The 19088-nt window shown below is 36.5% G+C and overlaps 4 protein-coding genes and 2 long non-coding RNA genes across 6 annotated transcripts; 2 read left to right on the top strand and 4 right to left on the bottom strand.

Moving 5' to 3' along the window:
• Positions 1 to 4712: 4712 nt before the first annotated feature.
• On the top strand, positions 4713 to 7622 carry LOC117623507. The gene is made up of 2 exons (XM_034354519.1): positions 4713 to 5055; positions 7020 to 7622. Exons 1-2 carry the CDS (start codon positions 4789 to 4791, stop codon positions 7209 to 7211), a joined length of 459 nt encoding a protein of 152 aa, XP_034210410.1. The 5' UTR covers positions 4713 to 4788; the 3' UTR covers positions 7212 to 7622.
• A 412-nt stretch (positions 7623 to 8034) lies between these two features.
• Positions 8035 to 9253, bottom strand: LOC117623508. The gene is made up of 3 exons (XR_004585141.1): positions 8540 to 9253; positions 8355 to 8430; positions 8035 to 8264 (listed from the first exon to the last, which is right to left on the bottom strand). It is a non-coding gene; the product is annotated as an uncharacterized LOC117623508 (long non-coding RNA).
• Positions 9254 to 9348: 95 nt separating this feature from the next.
• On the bottom strand, positions 9349 to 11567 carry LOC117621635 (putative disease resistance protein RGA3). The gene is made up of 3 exons (XM_034352199.1): positions 9669 to 11567; positions 9471 to 9572; positions 9349 to 9370 (listed from the first exon to the last, which is right to left on the bottom strand). Exons 1-3 carry the CDS (start codon positions 11480 to 11482, stop codon positions 9349 to 9351), a joined length of 1938 nt encoding a protein of 645 aa, XP_034208090.1. The 5' UTR covers positions 11483 to 11567.
• Positions 11568 to 12638: 1071 nt separating this feature from the next.
• LOC117622923 lies at positions 12639 to 13387 on the top strand. The gene has a single exon (XM_034353741.1). It carries the CDS (start codon positions 12741 to 12743, stop codon positions 13203 to 13205), a length of 465 nt encoding a protein of 154 aa, XP_034209632.1. The 5' UTR covers positions 12639 to 12740; the 3' UTR covers positions 13206 to 13387.
• Positions 13388 to 15143: 1756 nt separating this feature from the next.
• On the bottom strand, positions 15144 to 16241 carry LOC117623260. Its single transcript, XR_004585106.1, has 3 exons — positions 15760 to 16241; positions 15374 to 15469; positions 15144 to 15274 (listed from the first exon to the last, which is right to left on the bottom strand). It is a non-coding gene; the product is annotated as an uncharacterized LOC117623260 (long non-coding RNA).
• An 88-nt stretch (positions 16242 to 16329) lies between these two features.
• On the bottom strand, positions 16330 to 18910 carry LOC117621634 (putative disease resistance protein RGA3). The gene is made up of 2 exons (XM_034352198.1): positions 16478 to 18910; positions 16330 to 16365 (listed from the first exon to the last, which is right to left on the bottom strand). Exons 1-2 carry the CDS (start codon positions 18713 to 18715, stop codon positions 16330 to 16332), a joined length of 2274 nt encoding a protein of 757 aa, XP_034208089.1. The 5' UTR covers positions 18716 to 18910.
• Between the last annotated feature and the right edge of the window lie 178 nt (positions 18911 to 19088).

Below are 19088 nucleotides of genomic sequence, written 5' to 3'. Positions count from 1 at the left end.
CCAAAAAATTGATGAAAAAAATACTACAAACTCTTTCTTACATGCACTTTCATTCTACAATATGAAATTCACAATTTGACCCCAAAAAAATTCCATTTTCAAGTTCCACATAAAACTGAAAACTGAAATCAGTTACCAAACAACTTTTGTTTAGTTTTCACTTTTCACTTTTTTCAAAAACTGAAATTAGTTGCCAAACAAGTTTCCAATTTTTATTTTTAAAAAAAATAAATAATGAAAAACTATAAATTGAAAACCAAAAACTACAAACTGAAATGGTTATCAAACGGGCCCTTAAGGTATGTAAAGGTGAACGATTTTTCATTTCAGGTGAATTAGAAGGTTCAAGTCATAAGATGTTGATATATCCTACCATTATGAAGGGATTAGATTGGATAAGTTTTTTTTTGTGAGTAATCTATATTCTACATTCAACTTGGAGAAAATTTCTTCATGTCTTTCTTCAACAAATTTAGTGGGTTATCCAATTCAATCATAAGCACCAAACAAATATATTGCTCATGGTCTTACATTTATATACCAAATATTACCTTTAAAAAAAATATTAATTATTAACTTTTTCCATATATTACATTATAAGCTTGCTGGTATGAACTGAGGGTTGGTTCTCTTTTGCTTGCTAGAACCTATATGATGCGGGAAGGCTAATAAAACAAGCTTTTTATGAAATTAATATAGATAGAACAAGATCAAGGAAAGGTTAATGGAGGAATTTGGCTTTAATAACAATAGTTATTTGCTTAATTTTTCTCAAAGTCCACTTACAAAGAAATAAGATCAAATTAACCCATTATGTTATTCAAATTAAAAACAAAACTGAAAGCATAAAACATAAATGGCTATACTCGAGCGTACCCATCCAAATAAAAAGATGACTAAAATTCTTATTGCTGGTGGTGTGGGAAGAGAAAAAATCTTCTGGTTTTGGTTTTGTATTGGATTGAAAAGTTTGATATATATAATCTCAGTCCCACTTACCTAACGACCTAAATGCTCACATGACCTCATTATTAGGTCTTTAGGTAAGCGAGACTATATAGGCTCAGTTTGGTTAATGGAAATGAGGCTTGAGGATGAGAAATCAATTGCTTTCCCATGTTTGGTAAGTCTAGGCATGAGAAATGGTTGCATGACACATGAGAAAGTAAGAGGGAAAGTGAAACCCTCATCCTCCGTTGGATTTTGTTTTCCCTCATCATGGGAAAGTTTGAGAAAATGAGGTAACACTAAATGCACATTTTTCATGATCATTTTATCCTCATTAACAATTTAAAATTACAATATATCATTAAGTGCATTTTTTCATTTGATTTAATTGGGTATAATTGGAAAATTATACAAACTTTGTTTTCCATTCCTACTCAAAACAAACATGGAAAAGGAAACAAAGTGATATCTCATGTTATTTTATGGGCATTACCAAACATGGGAAATGAATCTTCATTTCCCATCCCTTGGAAAAAGTGCTGTTATTTCCACATCTCTGTCCTATTTCACTACCCACCTTATCTTTTCACCCATCATATAAATTTGAGAAAACACAATCCTATCTTTCCACCCACCATAATTCCTAAAACACCCATTCAAAAAAAAAAAAATATATATATATAGTTATAAATTAAAAAAACGTAAAAAATAATCCACCCCAACCCCACCTCCCCAAAGCTGCCCCTCGTCCCTATGGAAAACAACCATCTATCTGTAAGGTTGCACAGAAGTGATAATTGAAATTAGATCGAAATTTGAGTGAAAAAAGAGTGCATAGAAAGTCAACCAATGGGAAGCACAATTTGGAATTGCAGTCAGTTTGTGGTCTGATATCCAAGAAAGACACTGAAAAAATATATACTCTGTCTAACCCATAATCAAAGATCTATTGCCAGCAACCTTCTTCCCAAGAAAGGTACCATTTAACTAATTTCTTCAACCATTTTTGCAGATTCGTTGTGGGCTTGTTAGATGGTATGAGATGTTTGCTGGGGTAAATAGAACCCCCCATATAAAGAAGAAGAAGTTAAAGAAAAGCTTTGCTGGAAAAGAATTCAATCCCATTTCATCTATTTTGTATCCCTATTTTTCAAATTTGAGGAAAACGCCGTTGGCGTCGGGTGAAATGCAAATGGCGTTGGCCTTTTGAAAATGTTCTGTTTCAAAGAGAAAGGGTAAATGGTCATTTTAAAAAGGTAAATTTGTTTTTAAAATTTTGAAGATAAAATGGGTGGAGAAATAGGACTGGTGGGTGGAAATAGTAGCACTCCTTGGAAAATGACATGAAAAGTGATTTCCCCTCAAATTTATTCCGTGAAAATTATATAAACTTTGTTTCTCATCCCTTGGAAATTGGGCCATAATGTAATGAGAAACTATTATCGCTTTGCTTAAAAAATAATTAATAAAAATAAAAATAGTATAGTACTTGATATTAAAGTTCTTAAATGAGAAACTTATTATTGATAAACAAAACGTAACTGATAAAACAAACCAAGACTTCAAGGCCAAGTTTCTGATTATTTGTTCCCAAAAATTAAAAAAATTACACATTGACTGCGGGGATGACAATTTTCCCCACGAGGTGTTTAGAGAGGTAAGCCTCTATTTGTTTTTTGATTGTTATCAGAGAGGAAAGCCTTCATGTATAGTTTTATGTATGTTCCAATCTTTTTTGTTTGAGTCCTTACAATGTCTTACTGCCAGACAAGGTCTTATAAAGCATGGAGTAGCACGTGCTAGCTCGTAGATTATATATATATATATATGTCCCAATATATCAGAATTGAGTCATTTGTTTTGCTTTGCATTATTTCTCTTTATTTTACTTCAGAATATTGGATTGTAAATGTGTTACTGTTGTTATTTCTGCTCCTTTCACTCTTGCAAATTGATATCCGGATATAATTTGACCCTTTATTTATTTCACAGCTTGGCTACACCAAAAAGCAAGAGGAGAGGCACTTTCGTGGTGTCATCACTTTGGAGGTATGAGAACCCCTCCAATGCCTGACCTCTTCAAATTTAAGATTATTAGTTATCTTACTCAGCCAATTTTAATCATTTTGTAGCATTTTACATTGTATTGCCATCAGTTGTGCTTGCATAGGAGTTATCTGGAAGTAATATTTAGTGTCCCAATTAATAGACGTATGATATGCTTCGATGCATAAGGAACTTCGTATCAGAAGTGGAATCAGTAGCAAAAGAAAGAAGAAGGAACCCCAAGAAGCCATTCTGACTCGCAAATCACAAAGATGGGCACCAAGCAATCTCTTGATTAAAGTTGAATAAGGTTAGTAGGGTATACTTATTAAAATTATATTTGTTTCACAATTCCATATATTCTTTTTGGTCATTTTATATTAGAATAAATCAGTAATTCAATAAATACTTTTGTAATAAAGTATACTAAGTTAATTTTAGAGTTCCTTTAACAACACTCATATAAATGGAATATATATATATATATATATATAAAATTGAAAACCAACAAAAAATAAGGTTTACAGCACATTAATCAATCATTAAAGCTCTCCCAGATAGCTAGTGCTAGTTCAATTTGAACTTGATGACAAATAATTGCACATAAGAAATGTGAATAAACCAATCAACTTTCTGAGCAAAAAGAAAAATACAATCAATGTGAAATTAGTGAGAATACCTTGTAAACCAACAAACATGACAACACTTGGTTTCGCTTCATTGGGAGTGAAAGACGGTTTCCCTGGATCCAGCATTTTGCGAAGTTTGTTAACTATAGCCTACCAAAAATAATCATGTTGAGAAATGGTGCTTTTGCCAACGAGGGGATTCGAACCTCTCTCAATTGCATCCATCTACTGGGCCTTATCCACCAGGCTGCGAATCAATTTGTTAACAATGTTACGACGTGTAATATTTATATGGTCTTAAACGTTTTACAAGCTAATATTATCTAGGATAAATTTCCATTTAGAAAAAAAAAATCCCTAATATTATTTTATTATGTTTAATTTAGGCATATGTTTAATGTTACGACGTGTAATATTTATATGGCCTTAAAAATTTATGCAAGCTAATATTATCTAGGATAAATTTCTATTTATTAAAAAAAAAAATCCCTAATGATAAATTTAGGCATATGTTTAATTTTATTTATTATTTTATTATGGAGGGTTTTTTTTTTTTTTTTTTGTGTGTGGTTATATATTACGGAGTTGTATTATTATTCACTATTGAGTTTTAATATTGTTCATTATATGTGATACTAAGTTTTAACTTTAATAGGAATTCTTTCTATGTGGTAGTAAGTTACTCATATATATATATATTTTGTCAAGCTCATATATCTTATCATATGCAATATATTGTAGTAAATTAATATAACTAAAAAATTGTGGTGTGTTTAATTTTCTTTCACTAATTACTACATATTTTCTAAAGACACGGTGTTTGTCAGATCGCTACATAATCAACTTAAATCACTCTAACCCACCATGCCATGCATTTTATTCCAGTTTTTTGTGATAAAATAATAGACAATTGACTAAATAAACATCATCTAAAGTTTCAATAAAAATTTCCAAGTTTTTCTCACAATTTCCTTGATTTTTATTCAATTTTTATCGATATCGATATTTTGTCGATATTTCCATCGATATATCCGTGTTTTTGGACCACCGATATTTCCGAAACTCTCGATATTTTAGACCTTTGTTTGGACTCGACTTCATCATCTGAACTATCCCACCATCGTGACAGCAAGCAGTTTGCGTCGACAGTCAAACAGTCAGCGACATGGAAATGGTGGCGACAACTGCCTCAGCCACAGCCCCTGGAGTCTCCAGTCTCCGCTACTCTTCCGGGTCGGGCCACCGGCGGATAAGGCCCGCAAAGAAGGTCACGGGTTACAGAAAATTCGCCATCCACTACCCAAACTGCTTCTCTTCCACGAGGGTAAAAGGGTCTTTGCTTATCCGAGCTCTTGACCCTCAAAGAGGAGGAGGAGAAGAAGAAGAAGAAAGTTCAGGCATCGCTAACACTACAAGCGCTCCAAACTCTCAGGTACCACCTATTTACCTTTTTCTTGTTCTTTTGAAACTTGGATCTTGGCCTCTGTTTTCTTTGGGTTTATGGGTAGTTTGCTTTCTGTCTCTCATCGCCATATGATTGTCTTTGAAGTTTTTGCATGTCTATTGGGTATTTGAAATAAGCTTGTAATGATTTTATGATATGAAACTATGGTGGGAAATATTTTTTATGGTTCTGCAGGGAAATTTAGTGTTCATTTCTGAGATAGATAGCAACTTTGTTCATTTTGTACAAGCATATAGAATATGAATGTCTGTATTCAATGCTACAATTATTTTCTTTGGTAATTCACTCATGTAGTTAAAAAAAAAAAAGAAAAAAAAAAAGAGATGTAAGTTTCAATATATGTATGAGAGATCTGTGTCCGGTAGAGATTCAGGCCCAGGTAAAGAGCGAGCATGATTGTTTTCTTAGCATAATAGATATGAACTCTTGGTCCCCTTCTAACTGTCTAGGTTTTAGTTTTTCATTTGAAGATTTCAATTTCAATTTTGCTTGCTTGGCTAAAAAATGATCAAACTTTACTTTGACCAGATAGAGTTGTTTATCAAATATTAAGTTTGTTCTTTTTTATCGATGGCTTCAAATTTCCTGATTTGTGATATCTTACAAAGCCAATCCAAAAGAAACATGTTGTTGTTGTTTGGCTCAACGAAAACATATGCAAAGGAAGACGATCGGTCGAAGGACCGGTTGGTTTTGCTCTGCAGTCAAATTTTCTGCGCGTTTTCAAGGAGTTTTCTCATGTGCTTTGTTCCCAATTCAAATGCGACGGTTCCTTAAGTCATTTTTGAGCTCTAGGAACGTTGGCAATCAGTTTTGGGAACTAGGAAGAGCATTTATTGGTGCTGGTTGACTTGTTGCAAGCTTCCAATCCCTAGGCATTGTTGGGTTTGCAGCTGGAGGAAGCTTCCCTCCTAAATTAAAAGGCTGAACTACACCAGAATTATAAACGGGAGAGCAGATGCAAGGAAGCAAAGTAGCTGAGACCTAGTGAGCAAGGAGAAAGTCCAAGTGTTGGAGTCTTGTAAGTCTAGAAACCAAAGAGAGAAAACAAGTGTGTGAGTGTTCAATTCATCCTTGTGAGTTGTGAGGGTTTGTTACAGAGTCCATTGAGAACAAAATCAAAGGGAGTTTCCGCACAACGCACATGTTTCACAAGCCAATCTGACATGCTTGAGGTGTCTAAGTACATACTTGATGGGGCCAATCTTTTGTGAGTGGGCCTTAAAAAAACTAATGGTCTGAGTATCTACTGTGTACTGTCCATATTTGGTGCCACATTTGTTTTTTCTGGTATACAGTTATAGAGCATGATGAGGATGATTTTATCAGCACATGAATTTTTCGTCCCCTTTTCACAGTCCTGTTTTCTGTTGTCATCTGAGATTTCGCTTAGTTTTGTTTGAGTTGGCCAAGTATGTATTTCATTAGGTTCTCTAGCCGGGGAAAGTACGTCCAAAGAAAATGGACTAAAGAAAATGGCTTCTTTTGTGGTTTTGGATTGTTCTGTCTTTTTGAAGTATAGGGTGGCTTGATATGTCATGGGGAAAACAGAACAGAAACAAAGCTGCAATTTATAGGAGGATCACCGTTGACTCCACTGATTCTCCATCAAGTAGCAAACGCAGCATTTGACTAAATTTGCAGATTTTGTGTCTACATATGACTAGTCCAACCCTGTAGAAGCAAGCAATTTACAATAATGCATCTGGTACATGAATCCTTTTGCTAAAATGAAGGTGATGGAGCTGGTAAGAGGCCCAGCAAAAGAGCCTGATTATTGGAAGGGAGGATTGTAAAAAATCTGCTCAAAATTCCTTCCTTACAAACTAATCCGGAACCGCAAGATTTAAAAGGCACTATATATCTTTTGTTATATCATGCACTGGTTTTAAGCATTCACATGATCTAAATGCTTTCTTTGTTGTAAACAGGACGATCTGGAATATCTGGGGAAGGTTGTAGCTGGTTCCATTGTGGCTGCAGCTGTTATAAAGTATGGAAGCATAGTTTTCCCTGAGATAACCAGACCCAACATCGTACAGGCTCTTATCATGATATTAACTCCTGTTATTGTAGCCATTTTGCTTTTGATCAAGCAGAGCCGTGCAGAGGGGCAAAGCTAGGAATGCAAGCCTGTAATTTAGCACATATCCTCTTGCAGGCCTATAAGACAAATTTAGCTGGTTTTATAAGAACGTATAAGCAATCAGATTTTCCTGGGTAGCAAGATTGAGATATGGTTGATCGTACGATGAGGTGCCGTGCAACTGCATTTTTACAAAAGCAAAATAAAGAAAAGAGATGCTTGATGATGCAAAACAATTTCTGATCTTAAATATTTTGTTCTGTTTAAAACTCAATATCTATATTTCTGCGGGTCTTGAATGTTAGAATCATGCTACATCATGGAAGCTATTGCTGCACACACAATTACTGTTGTAGCTTAACCCTTGTGTCCAGTTTCAGTCACTTCATGAGCCCTGTATTCCGAAACTGCGAACCCCAAAAGAATGTAATTCATCAATATTTGTGGAGCTGCTACAAGAATTCCAGTGATTTCTTCCACATCCATTTGAAAGAACTGCCTGTAACATCCATTTGGTCTTCAAATACAGTGAAAATTTTCAGCTGCTGAGATAAGAAAATCCCATATTACATGGAAATTGTATATCAAACCCAAGAGAAGGCGACAAGCCGGAAAAAAGAATGATGAAGATTGGAAGCTGAACCGGAGAACCATTGGGGTTATTTGACAGTGGCTTGAAGGAAAAAGTATTTCATCGTGTTTCAAAAGTGACTACATCAGTTTCATTTTGGAGGAAGTTTGAAAGCTTTATATGAAAGGAAGACAAGAACCAAAAAATATTTCTTAACTAGAAAGCTTGTTAATTTAAAAATTCAAGGAAGGCACCTTAGTCAATGAACACTTGAAGAAGGAGAGGCAGATTCACACCAAGAATATGAAGAGTTCATGATTGAATTATTGGCTATTAATGTACATATCTGACATTTCAGATGAGAGTGATATATAACAACATCTCAACAGAGATCATAATTACATATATAGATGCATATCGGATATTATAATTATTTTCATTACTGTACAAAGGTGAACTCAAATGAGACTTCACTTCCAGATCTTCCCTCTTTGAATGCCATAAAAAAAGCTTCAGCTGCTGAGATAAGAAAATAAATCCCACGATGGAATATCATCAGATAAGAAAATAAAAAACCTTCAGCTTCAGTAAGTCTAGATGATAGAGTACCTGGAATTAAGGCGTGGAGTACGTGTCTTCATCTTCATGTTCGAGTTCAAGGTAGACTTGTGTCCCAAGTTTACTCCTTCACCCAAATTCATAAGTTTGTTTCATCATCAGTTTGTTCTTGTCCTTTGGAATTTCTTTAATAAAGAAAAGAAGAAATTTAGTGATGATAAATTAATAATAATTACCATAAGAAGAAGAGGTGGAAGCGACACTTAGCGTTCATCATCATCAGTTTGTTGTTGTCCGATCCAAACTCCATCTTTTTGTACAAATTCGCTACTTGGTCCGATCCAAACTTTGATGTTTGGGATGTGAGAAATCTTGGGCCACTCGCTTCCTCCTCTGCCTTTTTGGCAACCTTGTGCAAGAATCCGACAGCCGAAACCGATGACAAGCTCCTTGAGCGGCGTATTTCGTAAGAAGTTGGGCAGTGTTTTAAGCAAACCGCAATAACCAATTTGTAAGGAAGAAAGGTAGGGCATTATTGTGATTGTCTTCTGAGAATCCTCTTCTTCACTCCACCCTGTCATTCCTTCCCACTCTTCCCACATGGGCAAAAACTCGAATACAAGTTTTTTCAAATTTGGGAATAAAATAATTGGAGATGATGTTTGCGTTTCTATTCCCAAAAACTCAACCCCCACCTTTTTCAAGCTCGGCCAATCTTGTATCTCCAATACTTCAAGGGACTCCAATCTCCCCAAAGGAGGCAAAACCTCAACATAGTCGAAATATCCGAGGGTAAGGATTCTCAATTTGTTTAATGACGTCATCCAATGGGGCCGGAGTGTGGTGCCACTGTAGTGATAGAGAGAGAAGGATTCCAGATTTGGAGGTGGTTGTAAGGCATTCAGTGTTTCTTCCTGGCTTGCCACAAGAGGAATCTCATCTGTTCCACCAAAGAAGAAGCGCAATTCCAGACTGACGAGGCAATTTTTGTTCACCAAATGCGCTTTCTCGGCCTGCCTCGCGTCCTTCAAATTCTCCAGAAATTCTATTCGGAAACTCCCACGAAGCTGGTCCAAGTTTCTCAAATCACTTAACCCGAATAATGCTTCCTTGTTGTTATCAACCTCAAGGATGCGAACTTGATCTAGCGTTCGTAGACTTGTTAACCTTGCAATCACCTTGGGCAACTTTAGACGAAAACAACCCATGACATAAAGATGCTGCAAGTTAATCAGCTTTCCTATGCCTTCAGGTAATCTTTCAAGTGTTCTGCACCAAATGAGTCTTAAGGTTTGCAAATTCATTAAATTACACACGCTGTCTGGCAATTTCATCAAATCTTCATTATAAGACAAATCAAAGTACCTCAAATGTGTCAATTCTCCAACCTCATTCGGAACTTCTTTTATGGAGTTAAAACTCAGATTCAACGTTCTAAGGCATTTTAGCTGTGAAATTAACTCTCGACCAAATGTACTAATATTTGAATCAAAAGTTGCTAGAGTCCGTAAATTCTTGCAGCTGTACAAGGAAATCGGAAATGCACCTTCAGGTGCAAACATTAATGTCAAATGACGAGCCTTATTTTCTCCATTAAACTCCATTATTCTCTTATTACCACCCTCACCCTCCAAAACAAAGCATTCATTCTTAGTTAGAAATTGTAGAAAGTCATGCACAACATCATGCATCTTGCACCGGGTTATATATCCAAGGTCATCTTTCTCAAATTCTTGGAAGAAAGAGCGTGTTACTAAGTTATCAAAGTATGTTTCGCCTACCTCTTCTTTTTCTTTATTTCCAATTAAATTAAGATAATTTTGTGACATCCACAACTCAATCAAGTTATCTTTTTCAATCACATAACCTTTTGGGAAAATAACACAATATAAAAGACAACATTTGTCAGTCGAGGCCAAATCATAATAACTTAGCAACAATGGTTGGAAAACTTGTTTCTCAACCACATCTAACTCCCATGTCTTACTTTTCAAAACGTCTTCCCATTCTTTCCTCGTTTTCTTGTGGCGCATGAGACCACCCAATGTCTTTGCAACAAGGGGTAAACCCTTACACTTTTTTACAATTTCTTTACCAATGACTTCAAATGTTCTATATTCACTTATTTCCCTATCAACCAATGCTATGTGACAGAACAATTTCCAACAGTTTTCATCACTCAACTCCTGCAAATTGATCGTATCAGCGGATGCTCCCATCATCATAGCAACATCCTCCTTCCTTGTGGTCACCAATACGCTACTACCCACAGCCCCATTTTGTAAAGCTAGCTTGAATGGTTCCCACTTTCTATACTCGTCGTTCCACACATCATCTAGGACAAGAAGGAACTTCTTGCCCTTAACGCACTCAACTATAATTTCCAAGAGTGTTTGCAACTCATTTGAAGCTTGGATATTTGTCCCCTTTTTCAGAACATCAATGATGGCTTTGGCAATTTTGATCTCATCAAAAGGATCTGAGACACAAACCCATATTCTATTGTCGAAATGGGCTTGAACCCTTTCATCATTATATGCAAGTTGGGCAAGAGTTGTCTTACCAATTCCTCCCATCCCTACAATTGGGATGACAAGGAAGTTTGGCCTTGCTTGACCACTCTCACTCAGCAACTTTTTTACTAATACGTCCTTTTCTACTTCACGACCAAATGTCTGATCAACGAAAGAAGAACTTTTTCGTTGTTCAATTTGTTCAACTCCTCTTTTCGGGGGTTGAAAGTTATAGTTTAGTCTTTCATTAGCAATCAGAGCTAATGTTTCATTTAGTTCTTTTATCTTCCTAGCAATGTCAAGACGAAGAACTACTTGATGGCCAAAACAAAACCAAGCGGCATGAATGCAGAAACATACCTTCTTGGCATTACCAGCTTCTTTTTTCTGAATACGTAGTTTCAGAATTTCAGTACTCCACTCGTCCAACACGTCGTCCATCTCATAGGATACATCCTTCAAACTGTCCAACCAGTATCTCACGTCCACCTCCTTCATTTGCCTCTCCTCTGCATTCTCGAGCACAACTTGAATAGCTTTGAAATTGTGGGTGAGTTTTGCCACTTCTTTCTTAACATCCACAACTAGTCTAACCTCTTGTTTTACTTGTTTTTTGATGATTGAGGCCAACTGTTGTAGGACCACGGAAATGAGTGCTTCAGCCATTTATTTGTTCCAGAAATGGATTTCAGTGGAAGAAAAAGGAATAGAGGAAATGGAAGAAATCTTTTAATGCAAATGATAACAAGGTACGTAGTGTTTGGAAGTGTTGTAGGCATTCTCATTTCTCCCCAGCTAGTTTTATAATGTTGAGGCTAAAGAATGCTTGTAAGGCAATTCTGGCATCACGACGACAACAAACACGCACTTGCCAATCAACAAAAATAGAATTTATCCCTTCCATAACTTGTTTGTTTCTTTTCTTTTGATTCCTTACTTTTACTTTAATTCAGGCATCACAACCTCTTATTCAAAAAATTAAATAAATACAAGGCTTATTCCCATATTATTTTCTTGTTTGATTGGTCGAAGAATCCTCCAAACAGCCTCTCAAAAAATTACTTTCTCTGAGCAAAATTTTTGAGGGTTTCCCCGAGAAGACAGGAGAGAGAGAGAGAGAGAGAAAAAAAATAAATTATAAAACCCCGCTTTTTTTTTCTTTTTTTTTTTTCAATAATGTGGGTGTTTTTGAGTTTGTTTTGGTTTTGGGTTTTTAAAAATAGGCCTACCAAATGAGTTTTTTTTTTAAAGTTTTCGACTTCAAATTTGCTTTTGAGTTTGTAAAGTTGGATCTAAGTAGGATACCAAACGGCCCTTATTATCCCCTAACTTGTAGTGAAGCTATGAGATCGACAAGTAGCTAAAAGTATATGTGAGGTCTAGGGCTTCTTAACCCACAAACATGAGTTTAGAAAAGGCAAAAAGTCACTTTTAGTCCCTGTAGTTTGCCTCTTTATAACTTTGGTCCCTGTCGTTTCAATTTGATCAATTTTGTCCTTATAGTTTCTTTTTTTTTAAAATTTTTTTTGTTTATTTATAGGACCTTTCCTATTGAGAGGGGCGATAACATACCAAACTTACACACACTACATAGATGTTAGGACTCAAATCCAGGTCCTTGTTTGAGGAAATAAATATTCCATACTACTACATTATTGGGTCATTTGCAAAAAATTTGGACCATTTCTCGATTTATGCGTGTCATCCTTGAGTCGTGGAGGGGTATTTCGGTCAACAAATTATTTAAAAAAATTCATTCCTTTTAAAAATAAGTATGATAAAATGTTCAAATTGAAAAAAAAAAATAAAAAACGAACCCAGCCAAACCCAATTCCACCCCATTGCAACCTCCCAACGCACCAAAAATTTAAAACAAAAAAACAAGAACAAGAACAAATATATCTTAAAGAATAAATAACAAAAAATGAAAAAAGTAAAAGCAAGAACAAGAAAAATCAAACCAAACCCAGAAAACGCCACCCCCATATCATCTTCCCCAACCCCGATCCCAACCTACCCCCATACCCACCACCTAGATCCACCAGTGCAGGGCAGTGGGTGGATGTCCCAAACAAAGTACATCAAGGCCAAGTGGTTGTCTCCCCACACCCGAGCCACGTCTTCATCGTCCGATTCGATGACCGAAGAAAAGACTCAGCCTTTGATCGAGACCGCCGAGTTTGAGTTGATTCAGGGCGGGACGAACTCTGCGGGTGAGACTGAGTTGGAAGAGTCGGTATTTGAGCTGTTGGAGAGTTCGGGTGAGGAAGAGAATGCGATAATGGAGAAGGAATGGAAACCGCCGGAGTTGAAGCCCAAGAGATCTCAGACTAGGGTTAAGATGGTGACTGGTTTGGCTTCTGTTTGTCTCTCTGTTTTCTTTCTTTGACTGTTTAGATGAACTGAAAGATAGTATTATATATGCCTGTATATGCAAATGAAGCATGGCTGGAAATTTGCACTCACAAGTGTGAAAACAGGGGTAGTCTTGAGCAGAGAACAGAGAAGCAGGGCGTGAGGCAGGGGAAGAAGAAGGGAACCTGAGATTTGCAGGGCTGCTGCCTTGCACCAAAGCAGCATGAAGAGCTCTCAGCTCCTCTGCTTTGGTAATGGCAGCTTGAATTTCTTGCCTGCTGACTTCATTTATTGTTACTCTCTTGGTCCTGAATTTTTTACTTCATTTTAGTAAAAGCAGGGCATATACAACCAGGCACTAGTACAAAGCAACAGCGGTGAACATAATGACATAACAACATTGCAACAAATTTTTTAAGTCGCCGTACCTCATTGTTAAGATTGAAAACGCAGGGACGAACATGCCTTAAGAGTACAACTTTAGGAGAACTTACATGTAATGGCGGTATCGCAAGCCTATCACTCATGTCAGAAAGTTAAAATACATAGCAATGGGTGATTGGCTCAGGATAGCTCCATAGTGGTACCCCCGTTGTAAGTAAGGTTTTTTTCAACTTCAGGGTACCAAACTGAAATTAACACATTAAAAAAGTATGATTACGAAAATGCTTGCCATGGAAATTTACGGACCAAAATGAAACTTGAGATTGGGTTGGGATTGAAATTGTCATAAGTTTTTTTCTTTTTAATATAAGCGGCATGTGAGCATGAGAAAATCGAACACAAGATCCCGCATCCAATATATTTAGTGTAACATGCATTATAGTTGAATAAATTTTCATGTGAACTTTTGGTTCCCTCCTAACAGTCTATTTTGCTTGCATGTGTGAAAATAAATTAGAGCTGTTTATAAAAATAGTAAGTTTGTTTTCTTTTATAGGTGACTTCAAATTCGTTGATTTGTTATCTCTTGCCTAGCCAGACTGAAAGAAACATGTTTCACAAACCAATCTAACTTGCTTGAGTTGTCTAAGTTAATGGTTTGAGTATCAATTATGTACTGGCCAATCGTTTGTTTCACTCACTTTATGAGCCCTGTATTTCATCAATTTTGTGGAGCTGCTACAATAATTCCAGTGATTTATTCCACATCCATTTGGTCTGTTTGAAAGAAAATTCAACTGCCGTGAAAATCTTCAGCTGCTGAGATAAGAAAATCACATATTACGTGATGTTAGTTTATGGAAAAAGAGGTTTAGGAAATGGTTGGTTTAGGAAAAGAGGTTTAGGAAATGGTTGGTTTAGTGTTTAGGACAACAACTTAACTTAAAATAGAGAACTTTTGAAAGAGTAACAAAGTAGTTTTACTTGAATAAAGTAGGAAAGGTACAAAGCTTTAGATATAGGACAGCTGGTAGTTTTCAGCTTGATTACATAAGTGGGCTGCATGCATATTCATAGAGGTGCTAAACCGACAATCTAAGTCAGCAAATTACTAGACAAGTCGGTTGTGCACAGTAACCAACTGTCTAAAGTATTTTTAGACGCTAGTTGTCCTATAATTCTAGAATTCTCTAGTTACAATTACATTAGATGATTATTAGGATGGTTCTAGTAAGAGTCAACCAACTTTTATTTAGTAATTCTCTCAATTGTTTTAGAATTTTCTAGTTTTATCACACAAGTGTGCATTAATGTTTAACACATGAAAATTAGATATAAAAGCCAGTAGCATTAGCCAAATGTAGCCAGTCAACGATGAAAAATGTGTCAGCCCCTTTGAGCCCGAGTTCGATTTCTTTACTCATAAATTTGAGTAGTTTAGACTATCAAGAGTTGATGATTGAATTATTGGGTATACTGTACATATTATCTGATATTTTAGATGAGAGAGATATATAACAACATCTCAACATAGATCATAATATAATAAAACATCTCAACAGAGTTCATGATTGAATTATTGCCTATACATACATATAAGATATTATAATTATTTTCCCTACTGCACTGGACAAAGTGCACACTTCCAACAAGATTATCTTCGGAGTGTGAATTCAAATGAGACTTTCCTCTTTGCATGCCAGAAAATACCTTCAACGGCTGACATAAGAAAATCAAAATCTTCTTCAGCTTCAGTAAGTGTAGATGACAGATAAAATTTATGCACAACATTCGTCGTATAAGCAGTAGAGTACATACCTAGAATTTGGAAATGGAGGTCGTTGGCACGGATCTAGGCCTGGCCAGGTAGGGCCAGGCCTAGCCCGAGACAGTTTTTGAGAAATTTTTTAATACCTACATAACCCAATGAATTTCAAACCATTAAAAATATATATGTATATTACATTATATTATATATCCTCTTAAAAAATATTTGCAAAATATATATAAAAATTAAAAATTAAAAAAAAATCTCCAGCGACTTTATATCTGTCTTTACTTTGCCCCCCCAACATGTGAGTTTTTTTAAAGCCAAATTCAAAAGTTTGTTTCGTCATTAGTTTGGAATTTCCCAAAGAAAAAAACAAACATAAAGAAAAGAAGAAAATTTGTGATGATAAATGAATAATATAGATAGACATTACCAGAAGAAGATGTGGAAGCAACACTTGGCATCTCATCATCATCAATTTGGTAAACTCCGTCTTTTTGTACAAATTCTTTACCAACTTTGATGTTTGGGATGTGAGAAATCTTGGGCCACTCTCCTCCGCCTTTTCGGCAACCTTGTGCAAGTGTTGGATAGTAGTTCTCATCGATGACCAACTTCTTCAGTGGTGTATTTCGTAAGAAGTTGGGCAGCGTTCTTAGTACTCCGCAATCATAAATTAGTAAGGAAGAAAGGCAGGGCATTATTTTAATTGTCTTCTGAGAATCCCCTTCTTCACTCCACCCTGTCATTCCTTCCCACTCTTCCCACGTATACAAAGAGTTGAATTCAAGTGTTTTCAAATTTGGGAATAAAATAAGTGGTGATGAGGATGCTTGCGTTTCTATTGTTCCATCTATTCCCAAAAACTCAACTCCTACCTTTTTCACGCTCAGCCATTTGTATATCACTAGTACTTCAAGGGACTCCAATCGCCCCAAAGGAGGCACAAACTCAACAAGCATGCAATATCGAAGGGTAAGGCTTCTCAATTTGTTTAACGACGTCATCCAATGGGGCCGAAGTGTGGTGCCACAGTAGCCTTCAATAAATAAGGATTCCAGATTTGGAGGTGGTTGTAAGGCATTCATTGTTTCTTCCTGGATGGGTTTGGGTTGCCACGTGCCAGAGAAGAAACTCAATTTCAGACTGACAAGGCAATTTTTGTTCACCAAATGCGCTTTCTCGGCCTGCCTCACGTCCTTTAGATCCGTACCAAACCAAATACAAAAACTCCCACGAAGTTGGTCAATGTTTCTCAAATCACTTAACTCGAATAATGCTTCTTTGTTGTTATCAACGCCATCATCGCCATGGATGTAAACTACGTCTAGCATTCGTAGACTTGTTAACCTTGCAATCCCCTTGGGCAATTTTAGACTACGACACCCCCAAACATGAAGATGCTGCAAGTTAATCAGCTTTCTCATGCCTTCAGGTAATATTTCAAGTGCCCCGCAGTAAATGAGTCTCAAGGTTTGCAGATTGATTAAATTACACATGGTGTTTGGCAATTTCATCAAATCATGATTATAAGACAAATCAAGATACCTCAAATGTGTCAATTCTCCAACCTCATTTGGAACTTCTTTCAAGGAGTTATGACTCAAATTCAACATTCTAAGGCATTTTACTTGTGAAATTAACTCTCGACCAAAACTAGTAATCTTTGAATCAAAAGTTGCAAGAGTCCATAAATTCTTGCAGTTGCACAAGGAACTTGGAATTAGTGGACCGTTGGGTGCAAACATTAATGTCAAATGACGAACCTTCTTATATCCATCAAACTCCATTATTCTCTTATTGTTACCACCCTCAGCCTCCAAAACTAAGCATTCATTCTTAGTTAGAAATTGTAGAAAGTCATGCACAACATCATGCATCTTGCACCCCGTTATATTACCAAGATTATCTTTCTCAAATTCTTGAAAGAAAGAGCGCATTACTAAGTTATCAAAGTACATTTCGCCTACCGCTTCTTTTTCTTTGTTTCCAATTGAATTAAGATAATTTTGTGACATCCACAACTCAATCAACTCATCTTTGACAATGTTATAATCTTTTGGGAAAATAACACAATGCAAAAGACAACGTTTGATTGCCGGGGCCAAATCATAATAACTTAGTAACAGTGGTTGGAAAACTTGTTCCTCAACCTCGTCTACCTCCCATATCTTACTATTCAAAACGTCTTCCCATTCTTTCCTCGTTTTCTTGCAGCGCATGAGACCACCTAATGCCTTTGCAGCAAGGGGCAGACCCTTACACTTTTTGACAATTTGTTTACCAATAGATTCTAACCCATTAGACTCATTTTTTTCTCTATCAGACAGTGCAATGTGATAGAACAATGCCCAACAATTGTCTTCACTCAACACCTCCAAATTTACCATATCAGTGAATGCTCCCACCATCCTCGCAACTTCCTCTTTTCGTGTGGTCACCAATATTCTACTACCCGCAGCCCCATTTTGTAAAGGGAGCTTTAATTGTTCCCACTTTAAATAGTCTTGGTTCCACACATCATCTAGGACAAGAAGGAACTTCTTGCCCTTAACGGACTCATGTATAATGGACTTTAGAGTGTGCAACTCATTTGAAGCTGGGGTCTCTTTTTTCAGACCCTCAATGATGGCTTTGGCAATTTTGATCTCATCAAAAGGATCTGAGACACAAACCCATATTCTAGTGTGGAAATGAGCTTGAACCTTTTCATCATTATAGGCAAGTTGGGCAAAAGTTGTCTTGCCAATCCCTCCCATCCCTATAATAGGGATGACAAGGCAGGTCGCCCCTCCTTGACCACTGCCACTCAACAACTTTTCTACTACTTTGTCCTTTTCATCGACTCGACCAAATGTCTTATCAACGAAAGAAGAACTTTTTTGTCGTTCAATTTGTTCAATTTCTCTTTTCGTGTATTGAAAGTTATAGTTTTGCCTTTCACTAACAATCAGAGCTAATCTTTCATTTAGTTCTTTTATCTTCACAGCAATGTCACGACGAAGAGTTACTTGACTGACTTGGCCAAAACAAAACCAAGGGGCAGGAATGCAGAAACATACCTTCTTGGTAGTACTAGTACTACTAGCATTACCAGCTTCTTCTTGTTGCTGAATTTGTTGTTTTAGGATTTCAGTACTCCACTCGTCCAACAGGTCGTCCATCTCGTAGGATACATCCTTCAACCTTTCCAGCCATTGTCTCACGTCCACCTCCTTCACTTGCCTCTCCTCTGCATTATTGAGCACAACTTCAATAGTTTTGAAATTGCTGGTGAGTTTTGCCACTTCTTTCTCAACACCCACAACTAGTCTGACCTCTTGTTGTACTTGTTTTTGGATGATTGAGGCTAATTGTTCTATGAGCACAGAAATGAGTGCTTCAGCCATTTGTTTGCTCTAGAATTGGATTTCTAGTGCAAGAAAAAGGAAAAGGAAAAGGGAAAGGAAGAAATCTTTTAATGCAAATGATAACAAGGTATGTAGTGTTGGGAATTGTCGTAGGCATTCTCATTTCTCCCCAGCTAGTTTTATAATGCTGAGGCTGAAGAATGCTTGTAAGGCAATTCAGGCACCACGACAACAACAAACACACACTTGCCAATCAACAAGAACAGAATTTATCCCTTCCCTAACTTGTTTTGTTTTATTTTCTTTTCATTCCTTACTTTTTCTTTCCCCTACCTTGTTCCCTTATTCTTTCTTCTTTGCCTGGTCGAAGCATCCTCCAAACAAAAAAATAAATAAAGGGCTGAAATCAACA

This window comes from Prunus dulcis, chromosome 3, assembly GCF_902201215.1.
Source record: "Prunus dulcis chromosome 3, ALMONDv2, whole genome shotgun sequence".
Taxonomy (NCBI): domain Eukaryota; kingdom Viridiplantae; phylum Streptophyta; class Magnoliopsida; order Rosales; family Rosaceae; genus Prunus; species Prunus dulcis.
Note: the sequence above shows the minus strand (reverse complement) of the source record. Positions and strands in the feature narration are given on the sequence as shown.